The sequence below is a fragment of the Camellia sinensis genome, chromosome 6 (genome assembly GCF_055761805.1).
Source record: "Camellia sinensis isolate YWXY chromosome 6, ASM5576180v1, whole genome shotgun sequence".
In the NCBI taxonomy this organism is placed as follows: domain Eukaryota; kingdom Viridiplantae; phylum Streptophyta; class Magnoliopsida; order Ericales; family Theaceae; genus Camellia; species Camellia sinensis.
In genome coordinates this window covers 81,302,568-81,321,468 of record NC_138966.1, presented here as the reverse complement: position 1 = coordinate 81,321,468, position 18,901 = coordinate 81,302,568, and the positions used below count along the sequence as shown (strand labels likewise).

Genomic DNA, 18,901 nt, shown 5'->3' with positions numbered 1-18,901 from the left:
ATGTAATTTCTCAAATCTCAGGGGAGAATCTGTATTTTAGTCAAATCTCGAGGGGGTGTTGGTAATTTACCCTTAATAAAAAGGGGAAAAAATGAATAGATGCAAATTCATTTTTATAACAAATTCAATATTCAAATATATTATTTTATTTTTTTATTATTGATGAACTATCTTTTCTCTAACTTGTCTCCCTAATAATATATATCTATAAAAAAAAAAAATTAGAACTGAAGAAAGTGAAATACAAATTCATTTTATTAACCATACTTACATATTTCAATTTTTATTTTCTTTAACAAATTAAAGATCTAAACGTGTCATTAACTTCTTCTTCTCTTTTTTACTTTACTTTTCTTTTTCTTTTTCTTTTTTTTAACTATCTTTTCTCTAACTCCAATATATCTCTAAATTAGCACCACTAATGTTTTCATTATAAATCTTTATAGTTGCACCTAATCATTTAATCTTGTTCTTTGTGTCATCATTTCAAAGCAAATCAACTATGATAATTATACTTTGTTAGGATTTCACTCTGTCTGATTGAGATCATGTTTTATAATATTGGGAAAAGAAAAAATATATATTTAAACAATTAAGTTTTATAAACTCAAATTTCAAGGGAAATGTAAATGTCAATTTTGATTTTTTGATAATATAATTACACATGCTACAAATAAACCAATTAAACTAAATAATAGATTTTCTTGGAATTGATTTAAGTTTTCAGGATCTATTTCTTAAATTTTTTTCAAAAGCTAGTTTGGGGAAAAAAATAAATTTAATTTAATCAATGAAAGTTATGTTAAAGTAACTTAAATACTTTTAAGTGGATATTTATTTTTGTTTAATCAACCTCTTTTTCACATAGGTCCATCTCACCATATGATTTTTCACATAAAAAAATAAATAGCAATGTCTTGTAAAAGCTTGCACCTAAATTAGTACATTTCAAACTAAAAATCACATTTCCCCATCTTAAAAAAACACTAAAATTCACAACTTTTTTTACACCTTTTATAGCGATCCCGGTTTTCCTTTTTGGTGCTTAACCGTAATCCGGATTCGGTTTCGTAAGGGTGCTGTTGTCTTATCCTCTTTCTATCCCTTACTCTTTGTGTTCAAGCTTTGGGTCGTGTTGGGCAAGTTGGGAATAAGTTGGTTGTGTTTTAAAACGTAGAATCTTCGCCCAGTTTTTGGTCTCCCCGCTCGAGCTGCGCTTTTGACGCTCGAGCGGGGAAATCACCCATCCAGTATTTCGTCTGCAGCGGTAGACGCTCGAGCGGAGGATTGGCCGCTCGAGCGGGAGTTTGTGTTTGACGCTCGAGCGGGGAGTTTGACGCTCGAGCGGGAACCATGTCTGTAAAAGTTCTGGGAACGTGCATCTGCCGCTCGAGCGGGGAATTGGACGCTCGAGCGGGGATCTGTGAGTGACGCTCGAGCGGGGAGTTTGGCGCTCGAGCGGGGAGACTTGTATATAAAGCCGAGATCCGACTTTTTTGTTCACTTTTCAACATCCTTTCTCTCTCTTACTTTTCCAAAAAGCTATTTTGAGAGTTCCTCTCACTAAAACCCTAACTTCTCTCTTAGGATTGATCTAGTAGGAGTTGTTTTCTCACCTTGGGCCTTTACAAAAGTTGTGTTGATCGTCGAGGGCTACCTTTTAATCTGAAAATTTCGGGATTTGGAGCGTTTCCGTTTCTTCATCTCCTTCGTTGCGTCCCATCATTCGAGGTAGGGATAACCTACTCCATCTTATGAGCTTTGTCTTTGAATTTTAGCATTTTGATATGTTGGGGGTTGTTGGGTAATTTTGAGAAAGTTTGGGCCTTTGTGTAATTTTACAAAAGTTGGGGTTTTAGATATATAAACCTATATGTATGTTAGGCATAGAGAAATGAGATTAATGTTGGGACATTGATGGAAATAGAACCTTAGGGTTGTTTTGTGAATCATGGTAATTTGCCCTTATTGGTTTAATTAATTAATGCATATAATTAATTGAAGAAAACGAGGAGTTGATTTGAGAATGTTGTTATATTATCTATTAGTGCATTTATTTTCTGCTTAGAAATAATTGCTTTGGGCTACCGGTGGAGGGTAGTGTTGATTGTTGTAGACAATGCATGATGATTAGGCAAACTAAAACTAATCAATTGGATGTGTCATAGAGTATGACGGTTGATAGAATACATTAACTTTATGTATCTGTGGATTGTGCATGTGACCAATGTGTTTATATGCATTATGTGTAGACGGTTGATAGAATACATTAATTTTATGTATTGATTGATTGCATATAGCGATCCCGGGTTTACCCTTGTTGTACAGTGATCCGGACATGTGTCCGTGGATGTTGGTAGTTGTTTATTATCTTGTTTGCACCCTTTTTACTTCGTATTTGAGTTATAGGATGTGTTGGGCAGGTTTGTTACAGGTTGGTTGAGTTTAGAAACCAAAACTAGTTGCCCAGATTTTGACCTGTCCGCTCGAGCGGGGGTGTTGGTGCTCGAGCAGGAATTGCACCCATCCAGTATTTTTTCTGTGCAGTGTTGGACGCTCGAGCGTGGTATTGGCCGCTCGAGCGGGGTTGTGTGAGTGCCGCTTGAGCGGGGAGTTGGAAGCTCGAGCGAAGACCTGGTTCTATAAAAGTTCTGGGAGTGTGTATTCGCCGCTCGAGCGGGATTGTTGGCGCTCGAGAGGGAGTCTGTGAGTGACGCTCGAGTGGGGTGTTTGACGCTCGAGCGGGTCGACTGGGTTTAAGTTCCGTGTTTTGACTTTTCAAATCACTTTTTCACTTTCTCTTCTCTCTCCTACTTTTCCAAAAACACCATTGTTGAGCCTCTCACTCTAGAACTCTACCTTCTCTCTAGGTTTTGATCTAGTAGGAGTGATTTGCTCACCTTTGGCCTTTACAAAAAAGTTGTTGATCGTCGAGGGCTACTTTTTAATCTGAAAAATTTCGAGATTTGGAGCACGTTGAGTTTTGTCTTCTTCTCCCTTGGAGCTCCGAATTTGAGGTAGGGATATCCTACTCCTCTCTATGGATTTTGTCTTTAAATTTTGGTATTTTGAGATGTTGGGGTTGGTTTGGTAATTTAGTGAAAGTTTGGGGCTTTTGTGTTATTTTACAAAAGTTGGAGTTTTATTTATAATAAACCTAGGTGTATGTTTCGTATAAAGAAATGGAATAAATGTTGAATCATTGATGAAAATGGGACCTAAGGGTTGAAATGGTAATTATGGAAAATGACCTAATTACATTGTTGATTAATTGAGATAATTAATCGTGAGAAATGAGGAAATGAAATGGAATTGTTGAGATTGGGAATGTATGGGGTTAAAGGGTGTAGTTGAATTGTTATCACACACCGAATTGAAATGTTGATTGAATATCCATTTGTGCATTTATTTTCTGTTTAGAAATAATTGCTTTGGGCTATCGGTGGAGGATAGTCGTGATTGTTGTAGACAATGCATGATGATTAGGTAAACGGAAACTAATCAATGGAATGTGTCATGGAATTTGACGGTTGATAGAATACATTAACTGTATGTATTGAGTGATTGTATATAGAACCAATGTGTTTGTATACGTTATGTGTAGAGGAGGAGATGGGGGATGCACTCCGCGGTTTAGGGGAAGATGGGGGATGTACCTCTAAACCGGATAGTGTTGGGAGAAGATAGGGGATGAACTCCGTAGATACAGCTCATATGCTTGTCTAGAGAAGTGAAGATAGAGCTCATATGCTTATCTTTGTGAAGTGTGGATACAGCTTATATGCTTATCTGTGAATATGAGATATTGTTGTTATACATATCTGTTGAGAATGTGGATACAGCTTATATGCTTATCTGTGAATATGGGATATTGTTTTTATACATATCTGTTGAAATGATGATAGAGCTAACATGCTTATCTGTTGAAAAAGGGAAAATGAAAAGTAACTTGGACTCATAAGTCGTATGACATAAATATGTGATTTATGTGAATGTATCAGTGTTGGCCATCTATCAATTGCTAATCTTTTAGTCATTGTTCATGGTTGGTTTAGTGTATTTCTACTGGGCTGTGGCTCACCCTATATGGGGATATCATTTTCAGGTACAGGTAGCATGCCACCTCCAAGGACATAGCTTGGGAGGCTAGAGGCGGACATACTTTTGTCGTTTTACTTTTGATGTATTACATGTAAATTCAAGCCAAGGGCTTAACGTGTAAATGAGTTAGTACTCTTCTGTTGTAACCAAGTGTTAACTTGGAAAGCTGTAAGCCCATAGGGCATTTGCTTTTGTTGTTAACATGTAATACTTTTGTAATGAAACTCTGATAAATGGGAGAATATGGAACTTTTACATATAAATGCATATCTTTATTGATGGGTTTAATGTTGTTATTTTGAGGGCGTTACATTGCATATGTGATTCTGTGTTTATATGAATTACTTGTGTATGGGAGGAGATGGGGGATGTACTCCACGGTTTAGGGGAAGATGGGGGATGTACCTCTAAACCGGTTAATGGTCTAGGGGAAGATGGGGGATGTACCTCTAAACCGGTTAATGGTTAAGGGAAGATGGGGGATGGACCCAGGGATGCAGCTCATATGCTCACCCATTGTAGTATTGGATACAGCTCATATGCTTATCTATTAAAGTGTTGATACAGCTCATATGCTTATCTATTGGAATGTTGATACAGCTCATATGCTTATCCGTTGTAGTATTGAATACAACTCATATGCTTATTTATTGAAGTATTGATACAACTCATATGCTTATCTATTGAAGTATTGATACAGCTCATATGCTTATCTGTTGAAGTATTGATATAGCTCATATGCTTATCTGTTGAAGTATTGATATAGCTCATATGCTTATCTGTTGTAGTATTGATATAGCTCATATGCTTATCTGTTGAAGTATTGATATAGCTCATATGCTTATCTGTTGTAGTAGTGATATAGCTCATATGCTTATCTATTGAAAAGTTTGTTTGAGTTGATATAGCACTAAAATGTATATCATCATTGTTTGCGAAGTATGGAAGTAGTTTATGTGTTATTGATACAACACCATAATGTGTATCCACCTTGAATTTTGAAAGTGTTCTAGTGATGAACTATAATCCCATCAAATGTTTTGGCCAGAGTACTGAGCCTTGTTTTCAAACTCAAAGTTGAATAAGAAATGGAAAGTGAATTTTAACATAGACTCGACTGTCATGGAATTGTAATAAGATGAAAATGGAAGTGTAAGTACTGACCATCTATCAGTTGCTAATCGTTTAGGCATTGTTCATAGTTGGTTTAGTATATTTCTACTGGGCTGTGGCTCACCCTATATGGGAACATCATTTTCAGGTACAGGTAGCATGCCACCTCCAAGGACATAGCTTGGGAGGCTAGAAACGGACAAACTTTTGTTGTCTTATTTCCTTTTGGATGTGTTACGTGTAAATTCAAGCCAAGAGCTTATTGTGTAATTGAGTTAGTACCCTCTTTTGTAACCAAGTGTTAACTTGGAAAGCTGTAAGCCCGTAGGGCATTTGCTTTTGTTGTCTAAATGTAATACTTTTGTAATGAAATACTCTGATGAATAGATGAATGTGGACTTTTATGTATCAATGCATGTCTCTATACGGATGGGTTTAATGTTGTTATTTTGAGGGCGTTACACCTTTTTCTTTTAATTTTTTTATATTGCTTGTCAGCTACTTTTTCTAAGCCCATATGCTTGGATATGTTATGTGGTGGTTGGTTCACACTTCACCTTCACACCTCATAATTGATGGGAACCTCATCAACTGGAAATTTACAAAATAGAATGATCTAGGTTCATTTTTTACTTATTTTATTTTATTTTTCTTCGTAAGGCATTAAAAATTAAAGAGGAATAAACCTTAAAATGCAACTCCTATAAATAATAATAATAATACTAAGGCCCTATTTTGATGACAATTCTATTAGTAAAGTCTAGATTTATATATCACATTTTGTATGACTTTTCAATTATAGAGGAACATGTAATTATTTTATTTTATTTTTAAACAAAATAATGGATTAATTACATTAAGACTGTTTCATTTATTTATTTGTAAACATCAACTTACCCCTCATTTATGAATCAATAAATTTTGACCCCTTCAAACAAAAAATACGATGGTGCTACATACACCAATCAGTGTACTAACTAATGCACCAATACTAGTTATGACATTATTAATTGATTCCACTCATTATACAAATTACAAAAATAAAAAATGTTTTAAATTATATCATATCATCAATTAGTATACTAGTTAATACACTGAGTTCATTTGGGAAGTGAGTTGGCTTTTTGGCTATTTTAGTCTGAAACTAAAAAGTCTCGTTTGAGATAGGCTTTTTAGCTTTTTAGACTTTTATGAAACAAAAAATAAAATGATTATGGGTTGGATGTAATGTTTTGTCTTATTGAGCTAAAAAGCTTATTTTGTTTTTTTATGACTAAAATAACGCCAAACCCAACCCAACCCTTCTTCACAAATGAGTGTTAATTGACGCATATAGTATTATTTAAAAAAATATATTATTTTCATCCTTTTGAACCAACTTCACAAGAGTTGTATTTATATAATTTTTATAATTACAGGATCAATTTAAACGGATTTATCAATAAAGAGAATAAAGTGTTACAAATAGTTGGGGAAGTCCTGATAGAATTATTCCCAATATAATCACGTGTCTCACGGATCAATTACATAATTCATTTTTATTTGATTTCTTTCAATATTTTCTATTTTGGGGAAATTACACAAATTGAGATGCCAAAAAAAAAAAAAAATCTACATATAAATAGATTAAATTTTTTTATAAATTGAATTACTAATATTTATAAAATTTTAAATTAATTTGTAATTATTTTTTGTAGTACTCCCCTTTTATTTTTTTACTTTTTGCATTTTCAAAAATAGAAACCATGAAATTAAAAAAAAAAAAAAACCTCTTTTTCAAGTTGTTTTTATTATAGTGTGATAATTCTGCACCTATATGTAAAAGAACAGAAGCAAACAGGTCATTTGAATCTAAAGCATGAAGTTGTCTAACTTACCCCCTAGTGCAAGTAGAAAAACGGTTGAACCAAAGAAACATGGGGCGCGAACCAAATGGCCTGGCATGTCTTCTTCTCCCTTGCCTACTATTTTTTGTTAGTTTGGAATTTTCTTAAATCTTTGATTTGGTTCATGCTTCCGTCGCGCCCTCTGTGTTGTGGTTATTTTGTGCCCTCTAGGTGCTGTGCTATTCTTGTTTGTGTTGTTCTGTTACAATATCAATTTCATGCTCACTATGCACACTTGCATATTGTACTAACCATACTGTACACTATAACCACAAATGATCTGCCAAACAATTAAATATTTAGAAACCAAATCAACACACACCTGGCTTGCAATATGTTAATTCCAGTGCATTGCGACAGAAAAGGATGGGAAAAAAAAAACGCTTTATTAAGAAAATTCAACCACATAAAACCAACTAATTGATGCCTTATTTTTTTATTCCCCCCTCCCTAAAACATAAACTAACTGATGCTCACTTTGATGGAAAAAGTAACTTTTAATTTAAAAAAACCCTACCTCCATAGTCAGCAATTTATATGGTTTGGATTAGCAAACCAAGATCTCGATGCTCAAAGGTATTCTATAAACATTCTTTGTAAAGTTTCTGAAAGCATTACAGTAACATTCATTTTTAAAAGTCCAAAATTGTTACAAACCTTATAAATAAACTCTTAAGTGATACCAAATGGGCCCTATAGATAGACGAAGAAATTTTTTGCTGCAATATTGGAATTTGATACAGCTCTTGTTTGTAATTATTTTCATATTTTTGTACCCACAAGTATGCAAATTATTGAAGTGAGTAGAATTTTCAAGTAGGTTTCTTGAGCACAAAAAAGTATTTGTGTTAAATTCAATAAGAGTAGAAAAACTCCCTTTTTTTTTGTACTTTACATTTTCCAAAATTTCATATAAGTATTTGAGGGAGTTTTCTTGTATCTTACTGATTAAATCAACATTCATAAACTTATGTATAAATGTAAACATTTGTAGCTTATATGTATAAAAATTATGCTCCTTTTTCAATCATAATGTCATAAATACATTAGAAAATAAGAATTCAAATTGATAAAATTGTGTATAGATATTTTTGTGTATATTTTCTTTGTACATATATGCTTTTCACAGTTTTATTCTGTTTTAACATATTTTTGGTTATTGTTTTCCCCGGTATTTAATCGAAATAGTTTTTTTTCCCTTCACATAAATCATTCTTTCCTTACTGATAACTTCAGTTTGTAAGTCTTTGGGCATGTGATTTGCCAGCTGTGTAGTAATAAACTTTTGAATTTAACTCCGTAAATTGTCCAAGCTTCCCTGCTTCTTTTAAGAGAATTATAGGTTAACAAAATGAGCTGCTATTGTAGAGAAGATATAGACAAATATATAGCATGTAATTCTAAGAGAGGTTGTCCTACAAAGCGGTGGAATTTATCTTTCAACGTGTGGCTCTTGCATGTTTTGTGCCTTCTACCTCGTATGAAAGAAATTGCACCGATATATCTATTCCATGCGATTGTAAGAGAAGAGGCAAAGTTCATCTCTAATATGTGGTTATGGTTTTCTATTAAAATTTGCAGATGCAGATTCCAGATGCTGTGGATTGGTTGGACCTCCAATTTGGACAAACGGTGTTTTCATGTGCTTTGTATCAAATGTTAAGATGTGGAGGATCCTATATATATAGCTCTTGCTTCTACCGCTGGAATCATCTGCAACAAACAAAATACCTGGTATGTTTTTCTTCTTTGTTCGATACTATCTTCAATGCTATATTTTGTTTGGTTTTTTGCCATAGATTCATGCTTCTGTTTTATTCATTGTGTGTTCCCTTCAAAATTTGCTTACTATGTGCTTGACAATATGCCTACACAAGATATTCACACGTCTTTGCCTCCATAAATTGTCTACCACGTGCTTGTGAATATGTCTAAACCAAAAATTCAATTGTGTTTCCATATCTCATCTCTCAGCATAGCTACAAATACAAAACCATAAAAAAAAAAAAAAAAAATTTAATTCCAGTCCTTGGGTATTTATAGTAGGCAAAACCATATTGTCATGCTAGAAAAAAAAAAATTACTTTTGTTCTGATGTCTATACACTTGCAAGATGTTCAAGTATCTTCAGAACAAGAAAACACGCACACACACACAAAAGCAATTTGGAAATCCACCAGGAATTCCAAACAGATTCTTAGACATCCAAAAGATTTCATTAATATTCTTGATTTATGATCCACTTGACAATAAATAAACCAAACAAAGAACCACAAGATCCAAATATGATGAATTTTCTAACACTTTTGAACTAGAATTTCAATTGTTTGGCAAGATCTCATTCCATGAGAATAAGTACAAGTACAAAAAGATTAAAAAAGTAATAATAAATCAGCTCTCGTGTATTTATAATAGGCAAAACACATTATGGTAAAAAAAAAAAAATTGTTCTGATCTGTATACACTTGCAAGATGTTCAAGTATTTTCAAAAAAAGAAAAAGAAAAATGGCTCCAATTTATTTTATTGGGTGTGATTACAAATGAAGTTTTTTTTTTTTTTTTTTGATCGGCAAAAAGAAGACTTTGTTGATGGAATATGTGAAAAATTACATCAATAAAGAGGAGCTTGGAGCTATATCAAGCTCCAACCTCCTGGTGAGAGACCAACAAACAAAGCAAACAGAGCAAAAATAAACCAGAAAAACCAAAAAAACAGCAGCCCTTCCTACAGCCATGAGCAAAACTTGGTGCTTGGAGCACAGCAGCAAAAACAGATCAGGTACTACAGATCAACAGCCCTTCCATCAGCAAAACATCAGCACACAGCCATGAGCAAAACTTGGTGCTTGGAGCACAACAGATCAGGCACTACAGATCAACACAGCAGCAAAATAGAACAGGCACTACAACAGACAGCCAGTCCTTCAGGATCAACACTACCTTGAACTACACTTCCATGAACTACTATAACCCAACAATCATTCCAATCACACTACAGCCTGCCAGCCCTTCCAATCACCAGACAGCCAGTCCTTCCAACAGCAGCAAGGGGAAGACAGCCTCTTACTTAAGCCAACACAACAGAACCAGCAGATCAGTAACAGCAGACCCACCAGATGATGCCACCACAATTGATACTAGAGAGACAGCACAACAACAAAATATACAGATCATGATGCACCAGAACAGAACACACTCTAAATCAGATGCACCAGAACAGAACAACAGCCAAAAACAGCAATTCACAGGTTAAAACACTCAGTGCGTGATGCAAAATTTCACATTTTGCAAATTAAACACCAAATCATCAGCTGAATAACAAAAGGAAGGACTATAAGCTCTGAACCACAATGCAATCCGTGTTTTGATAAGATCACACAACTTTTCGAAATCCAACTGTGAATCTTTAAAAATGATTTCATTCCTCTGTTTCCATAAAGACCAAATCACTGCCAGTGGGATTATCCTCCTGATTACCTTCAATCTGTTATTGCATCTAAACCCAGTCCACCATTGAATAAGACCAACCACTGACCCCGGCTGCACCCAAGATACACCCCACCATCCAATAATATTAGACCAAACTCTCCAACTAAACGGACAGCACAGCAGCACATGAGAGGCAGTTTCCCTTCCATTCCTGCAAAATACACAGTTAGCATCAGAATTGGCACTTAGGACTCCAATTCTTTGCAAATAGGTAGAAGTCTTGATCCTCCCTTTCCACGCTAGCCAAGCAAAAAATTGCACTTTTGGAGGTGCAGCATTCTTCCAGATGAGAAATGAAGTATTGACGTTGGGTCTTCAAATCCACTAGGAATTCCAAACATATTCTTAAAATCCAAAAGCTTCCATTAGTACTTAGATTGATTACTAAGGTTGTAAATGACATTCAAATAGCCGAATTCCAATTAGTCAAAGAAGCACTTAAGAAGTTTGTCTAATCAATAAAAGAAATTTAAATTAAAAAAAAAAGGAAAAGAAAGAAATTGAGAATTCTCAAATCAAAGAGAGTTTTCAAGGAAAAATTGACCTGGATGAATTTACCAATGAATCAATCTATTCCTTGTATTTGACAAATAAATCATTATGATTTAATAGGTCCAACAATATTGTCTAGCAATCATTCTGAATACCCAATGACACATAACATGTCACATATGACACCAGAATAAAGAACAGTAGAAAATTAAAGGCACAAGATCAATGTAGAACAGTATAAAATTAAACAAAAGGAAATAGGCTCTTGGTCATGATTCACAAAGGCCTGATGTGGACACCTCCTATATAATAAAGAAAGCATACATCCTGGAGAAAAACAAGACAATGAACTTCACATATCATACAGTCATGTCTTCTCAATTAATTCACTCAAAATTGTTTATTTGAACTTCACATATCATGAACTCTCAATATGGTGGACGCATCATAATTTGATGAGATTTACCTTTGGCTACATGGGTAGATGTTGTGTAGATTCAATTGTTGATTCAAATGTTAATTAAGAATTTTTTTTCTCTTCTTAAGAAAATAAAATAAGTTAGAATTCAAGCTGATAAAAATTGTGGGTTTAATTATTTAAAATGAATGGCCGGTTGTTTAGCTTGAAACAACAGTGTGGGAGTTTTCGTTGTCTTTTACATTTTGGAATGTACATAGCAATGAGTGGATAGACTGCAATAGAATGAATTGACAATAGCTCTTTTTCTCCGCCTTCTTAAAGGCAAAATGTAATTCCTTGAGTAGTATTCAATCATTATCATGTGGTCTTTTTGAGTTATCCATTTAAATGGGATCTCAGTCACTTCCAAATTTGATATTATATAGCTAGTGTATCAATCATTCATAGCTAACTTCTGATTTTCATAGCTTTTGAGTTGTCTTCCAGAGGAATAGCGATGTAGTTGCAATTTTCATGCCGCAATTTGTTATGTACATAATTTTGGGACCTTTTGGGATGCTACCTTCCAGTTTGATGAGTGGATTCTGAATTATTTCTTCGCAGGTAGTGATTGAAGATGCAAAGCACTGAAGAGAGGCTGCCTACGGATAAAGTGGAGTAAGCATGGCAATATGAACAATTTATTTCCTTTTGCTCATATTGAGATGTGAAGTAATTCAATTTAGAAAGATTGACTAGAGTAGGTTTGCAGCATCATTGGTGGTGATAGAATCACTGTTGAACCCACTCTTAAAGTAAGTCATGTTAGACCTCTCACCATGAATATTTGTTAATTCTTTAACTTTTAGTAATTCTTTTGGTTGAATCCTTGGATTTTACCTCGTCTGATGTAAGCATACATTGTTATAACTGGTTATGCTAGCTATGATTCATCTCTTTTGCATCTTCAAATTATTCTAGTACATACTGACTATGGATTTTGACTGAGTTATTGGCAATTTTTTAGGATGTTGCTCACTAGATACTGGTAGCATCAATTTTTCATTTTATTCTTTATGAATTGGATAGTAGCTCAAGGCACCTTAATTATATTCTAAAAGCATCTTATTCTCAACTAATGCGCATGGCTATCCAACTAGTTTTTTAAAAACAAAAATATGATTAATAACTTTTTCGAGAATGAAATTGTCTAATATTGTTGATACAATTTTTGTTTGTTTGTTTGTATTATCTATTTTATTTTTTAAATAAAAAAAGTAAATTAAAAATAAATAAAAAAACGAAATAGCGTTTGCTTTTGGAGTTGATTGATTCTACTTCTACCAACCGTCTGAATCGCGGAATTTTCCTGTGTTTTTTGCCCCTTTCTCTTCTTTCTCTTCATTCCTCTCTCTCTCTCTCTCTCTCTCTCTCTCTCTCTCTCTCTTCTTGATCACTGTAAAAATGGCGGATTTTATATCCTCACTTGACAATCCTCCGGTGATTTCCTCCGCATCGTCATCCGGAGCCAACGTTGCTGATCACAAGGATGATTTCAAAGACGCATGTAGTATCTGTCTCGAGTCTTACAACTCACAAGATCCTCCCACTGTATGCTTTTAATTGTTCTGTTTAGTAGAGTCGAAGAATGTTAAATTTGTGATTTTAGGTTGAATTGAATTGAGATTCGAAACTTCAAACTTGAACAACTGGAGGCATGGTCTTTGAACTAGTTGGAATGAGTTTATTTGTGAAATAAAATAGCTTAATTTTTGCTCTCACTTTCGAAATCTTGTCACTGATTATCATCGTTTGGTTTGTATATGTTTCATGGAGTGTCAAGTTTGTAATTGGGTTAGTTGGTTTCTTCGAATTTTGTGATTCTTTGATCTCAGAGATTCAATTTGTGCCTTCTTCTACATGTTGATCTATTGTGCTGGATCAGTAGTGGCAATAAACCCTGTTTTTCCATTTAATTTTAGAGTTCAATATTCTGTCATCTTCATCGGATATATTTGGGGGTCAATTATGTTATTCTTTTAAATTTCTATTTTTGCAACTCTTCTTCTCTTTATGATTGGGTTTGTGTCATAAAGTTTTGAATTTTATGGTTGTGATATCGAATTTGCCAAATGATTGCTAGTAATTTATGATAAATACACTTGTCCTGATATTATATATTGGTTGTTCTTGCTCATTTTATAGATAATTACATGTAGGTTCAAGCAAGTATTAATCTATGAAGCCTTGTTTCTTTTCACAGGTCACCAACTGTAGACATGAGTATCATTTCCAGTGTTTTCTTGAATGGTAGATGCACTTACTAGTTTATTTAGTTTAAACTTGAACTGTCTGAAACGTTAGAACCAATATTTCAGTGATGGCACTTCACACCCATGTGTTCACATGCATGTTTTTTACTTGTACATTGTGTTCGTTTGTTCGTATGGTAACTTGTTTCTCTTCAGGTCACAAAGAAGCAAAGAGTGCCCTATACGTTGGCAGCGTCTTGTCTTGAAGGACCCTTCCAGGTAGATGATTTTTGTGTGGAAAGAACCACATTGGCGCACAAACAATTTGTTGTTATTAACTCATGAATTTCTTAGTGTCGTTGTCTCAGTGATGAATTCAATCTCATGAAGTTATTATTTATTGCCAATTTTCTTTCTTCTACCTTTAGTCAAGAGCTTTTAGCTGCAGTGGAGAATGAGAGGAATTTGAGGTCAAGGCGCAATGCTTACCATGAGGACTATGAAATGAATATTGTGAGTTGTATGGTTTAACTTGAATCTACTTATCCTTCAAATTGGTTATGTTAAATAGCTTGCTAATAAAAATTGTCTCTCAGGATAATTCTTATGGAGATGATTTAGATTTTGGTGAGTGTATTATGAGACATTTTGTCGCCGCAGCACGCAGAGCTCATTATGTTGAGAGAAGGGGAAGGCCGAGATCTTCTGGTATTGGTCCTCCACTGGTTCTGCTCTCTGTTCCTCCTAGAGATCTACCTCTACCTGATGTGCAGCATATGCGCACAACATCACCAGAAGAATGCCAAACTTCCAGTTATGAGTTTTCGGAGGGTGATTCACCAACATTTAGCACTCTAAGGTCTGTGGTTCCAGAGGTTGTGAATGTGGGAACCAACTCTGTTGGCAACAGAAACGGTTGCAATAAACCCAGATACCTGCCAGAACTGTTGATCCTTGTATTTTGAGATATATATATATATATATTCATGAATTAATTTCAATAAACCAAGACACTCTTAACTCATTTCTTATAATCGATGAATAGTTTTTGAATGTTACACGTAAATGACGGAGTTTGATAATGTAGAAGTTTGTTGAAACCTATTTCTTCGGACTGTTCTTACTCATACATGATTCTATGACTTTCTACATGTTTGGTAATTATTTAGAGTCCTTTGCAGCCCTGAAAGTCCACAAAGACCAAGCTCCTCTGAATTTCTTGCTTTCTTGGAGTCTGTTAAATCGAAATTTTCTGTGGCTTCTGCCAGGTATTTTTTTTGGATAGTTTGGTTTCTTTAGGAGCTGATGGTTGCTTGTTTCATTTCTTTGATTCTTGGATGTATGGTTCTTGTGCAACAGATATAAGGAATCAATCTCAAAAAGTACCCGAGGATTTAAAGAGAAGCTACTTGCCCACAATATCTCAGTCAAAGAATTGGGAAGAGGAGTTCAACGTGAGATGAATGCAGGTATTGCTGGTGTTGCACAAATGATTGAGCGCCTTGATCTTCCCTCAAAACGGACCGGAATTTCTGTTCCTTTATCCAGTTGCTGAACCTCAAACTTCTCGTATAAAGGAAAAGACACTCGAGTGTAATTACTCAGTCTCCTAATGAAAATGCTGGGGAAAGTGTGCATGATATGAGTTCACCTGAATCCCCTCGTGTTCTCAGTACCTTCCCAAGTGAATTGGATATTTCTCTCGTTCAGGTTTGTTTACTCTTTAAATCACCTTCTCAATAAACTATTTTACTCAAGTTTTGTTAACAAGCCATTGTCTTAGTTGGGAACTAATTGCTTCATTCTTTTCCTAATTTTCTTTTTGCCATTTTGGCCCATCAATTTGTTTGTGTAGAACTAGTGTGAAATGCTCCATGTTATAGAAATGACAACTGCATAAGATTGAATGCTTACCATAAGCATAGCTTATTTCCTTGCTATTTTCTCATGTCATTGGGATGAGCTATATATGTCAGAAATGGAATTTCATGTGTGGCACAAGTTTTTATATATTATGTCATTCAATGGTATTAGTTGAATTTCATATGAGAACTTTTGGGTGCCGAATTTGGGGTGCATTGGCTGGCTGGGTTAGGCTGGCTGGGTTATATAATTATGGGTAAGCTAATAGACATCCCAACATTTTTGGTCTGCTAGATTGTCGGTAGGGTTTGTTGAGTTTGAGTTGGTGTAATGTAATAACTAAAGCAATCTGATGAGAGAGACAGCATGGCTGAGAAACAGCCAGGAAAAGCTTTGAGATGCTTCCAAACCAGATATTTGTGTCTTATAACCAAATCCTCGAGACCAACATATTGGCATATAGATAGATTGGAGGCTCATTGTTTATCATTAGACTGGAGCCTGGAGGATAAGCAATCCTTTTATTTGGTTTGTTTAAATAATAGGCACCATCATTGATTGGCATGCCTCAGTCCAAATGGCCTGTTTATTAACAAACACCGTTTCATGGTTACTTATGCAATAATCTCTACTTTGGCCAGCAGGTAGATTCCTGAAGTGATGATGAATCGCCTCAATGGGTGATTTGAAATGCTTGTCATGCATAGTATTCTTTGTCATGAGAGGATGAAGAATGAGAAAATGCACCATTAAAACAATGAGAGAGACTTGAACTAGGGTGAAGCCATTTCAAAAGTAATATAAGCAGAATTGCAGGATTCAGTTTCCATGATTCATACAAGTACCCAATTTCTCAACTAATTGTCAAAGATAGATGTTTTATATTTGAACTTCGGCTAATCTTTCAATGTTTTCCATTTCAGTCTGGAAGGTGATGTTGTTAAGATGCAAACCAGTGCCCAACTATGGGTTCCACGTTTCATTCTCCCCATGAAGGCGTTTACTCTATGCCGTACAATTAGGAATCAGTCCAGGCATTTACGCAAGTGACATATGACAAGGAATCAGACCACCAAAATTAAAAGGATGATGATCGGTTCGCATCCTGCAATAATTCTATTTGCGAAACTTGAAACCTTTCAAGTGATTTACTGTTCTTACATAAATATAGTTATGTATAATTGTTCCAGATAAGTGCATTGAGTTTTAACTTTGCTGGCGTTAATGTGCTTATGTCCTAATAGACGTGGTGGAAGGAGATGAAAGAGTTTTCTGGAGAATTCCTTTGAGCTTTTGCCATTTCCATCCCTTTTTTCTTGTTCTTGATTTTTGCGATTGGTTGTGTTTTCAGTTTTCATGTTTTCAAAACCAAAATAATGAAAAGATGGAAAACATCAATTTGTTTTTATTTGTACTACAACAATTTTGAAAATTCAAAGTAACTTTTTTTGATGTTTCCCAGAAAATAATTTGTTTTCCATAATTTTTTTGGGGGAATACTGATAAGTGAGGATTAGAAAAATTATTTACAAAATTATAAAGTTTATAATTTTAATTATCAATATTTATAATGTTTATCATGTTTTTGTAAATAAATTTTCGAATTCTCACTGAATAGTAATTTTCCCTTTTTTTTTTTTTGGGAAACAATTTTCATGATTTGACTAGATTTTGCCTAGCAGATTGCTTTCAATACTAATAAGAACACTAATTAGTGTATCAATTAACATACTCATTATATATAATATTAGGTAGGATCTGGGGCGGAAGCACAGCAGGACCAGCCAGGGAGATTACGAGCCCTCCCTCAATTTTGAAAACTTTTTTTTTTGGTTATTGTCATGTATAAAATGTATTTTCTTTTTTTTCTTAACATGTTCTTTGGTTTTGGTTAAAGGTTTATTGTATTATTCAGAACAAGTAGTTATTTGATACTTGAGGAACACTATGTGATATTGTTTATGTAATAGTTTAAATCAATAGTGTAGTGAAAAATATTATAGATTGGATATAATGAAATCATTATTTTCAAATAGTTGACATACCACTCAGTGTAATTTGTGATTTTCTATGCTTTGAGTATCACGTAGGCAACATCATATGATATTCTAAGACTATTTAATAACTTTCTTTCAAAACACATAATTTATAAGCAATGTTATTTCTTTAATATTTTTCTATCAAATAAAAATTAAATGGATTTTATAATAATTTGTGCTATAAACTATGTATTTTTATTTTTTAAAATTAAAAATTTTGATCCATAATTTTTTGTGCTAAAATTGCGAACTTACAATATTATCCCACATCGAGCTATTCCCCACTATTATAGAATTTTGATTTGTTCTTATTAATAATAAATATGTAATTTTTTATGTTTAAATTTATCTCATAAAATTATTATTATCTTAATGTTGCTCATGATTTTATAATTTATCCTAATGTAAATTAGAAGGCGCATTTAGAAAGGGTGTGTATAGTGAAAAATTTTTCATGGGTTGGGGACATTTGTTGAAATATTTTTTTGTTATGACTTTCTAATATTAGTCTCTAGATTTACAGCGAAAAACGTTTTATTGCAAGTGTGAATGCTTTTAACGTTTTAAAACTCTTTGGTCCATAATTTTGTCATGTTTGAAAAGTAATTTGATTTAGGAGACGTGCATTAAATGGCATGCGTTAATAATGAAGCATTTTATTTCATCATAATTTCACATAAAATGTTTTAAAAAAATATGTACAAAAAGTAAAAAGAATGATGTGATAACTTATAGTGATTTTTTGACTAAAATATGTAGTTGACAAACGAGGTCTCATAATTTCACTAAAATTCATTTATCTAAAAAGTCAATCAACAGATAAATCTAATTTTAAATTTTTTTAGGCAACATTCCTAAATCCTAATATTTTGAAGTCATAAGGACAATAACAATTTAAAAGTTACTCGTCTACTATTTCACATATCTATCCACGTCACATATTTGTCTATCTATCTATTCAATGTCAACTAGCTATCATTCAAACTAAAATGTTTATGATTTTTTATTTCCAAGCTATAGAATCGCCTCTTTGACCTGATTAGTTTTTTTGAACAAATTTCACTTTATCCAAATTATGGCTCATGTGCACATAGTTCCTATCATTTGAAAATAAGCACATAACTCACGTAATTTTTCATTCTAAAGTATCCCTCGTTCAGTCTATTAATAGCTCGGGTGAAAACATTAAATACTCTTGTACATAGGTTACTCTCACTGTGCAAATCATGTACGTTCTCACCATTTTTAACAAATGTTTTGCACTT

At 33.9% G+C, this 18,901-nt stretch overlaps 1 protein-coding gene across 4 annotated transcripts; it reads left to right on the top strand.

Annotated features, from left to right (window-relative positions):
- The first annotated feature begins 7,539 nt into the window (after window positions 1-7,539).
- Window positions 7,540-16,914, top strand: LOC145792729 (E3 ubiquitin-protein ligase RHF1A-like). Of its 4 annotated transcripts, XM_082874078.1 has the most exons (11): window positions 7,541-8,578; window positions 8,682-8,834; window positions 12,107-12,160; window positions 12,255-12,297; window positions 13,746-13,792; window positions 13,951-14,013; window positions 14,163-14,247; window positions 14,331-14,665; window positions 14,916-15,002; window positions 15,094-15,444; window positions 16,521-16,914. In XM_082874078.1, exons 3-10 carry the CDS (start codon window positions 12,120-12,122, stop codon window positions 15,287-15,289), a joined length of 897 nt encoding a protein of 298 aa, XP_082730204.1. In that variant the 5' UTR covers window positions 7,541-8,578; window positions 8,682-8,834; window positions 12,107-12,119; the 3' UTR covers window positions 15,290-15,444; window positions 16,521-16,914. The 4 variants fall into 4 exon arrangements, with proteins under 4 accessions (XP_082730206.1, XP_082730204.1, XP_082730207.1 ...); XM_082874080.1 differs by having other exon boundaries at window positions 7,540-8,834; window positions 14,331-14,593; XM_082874081.1 differs by lacking the exons at window positions 12,255-12,297; window positions 13,746-13,792 and having other exon boundaries at window positions 7,542-8,834.
- Window positions 16,915-18,901: the final 1,987 nt, after the last annotated feature.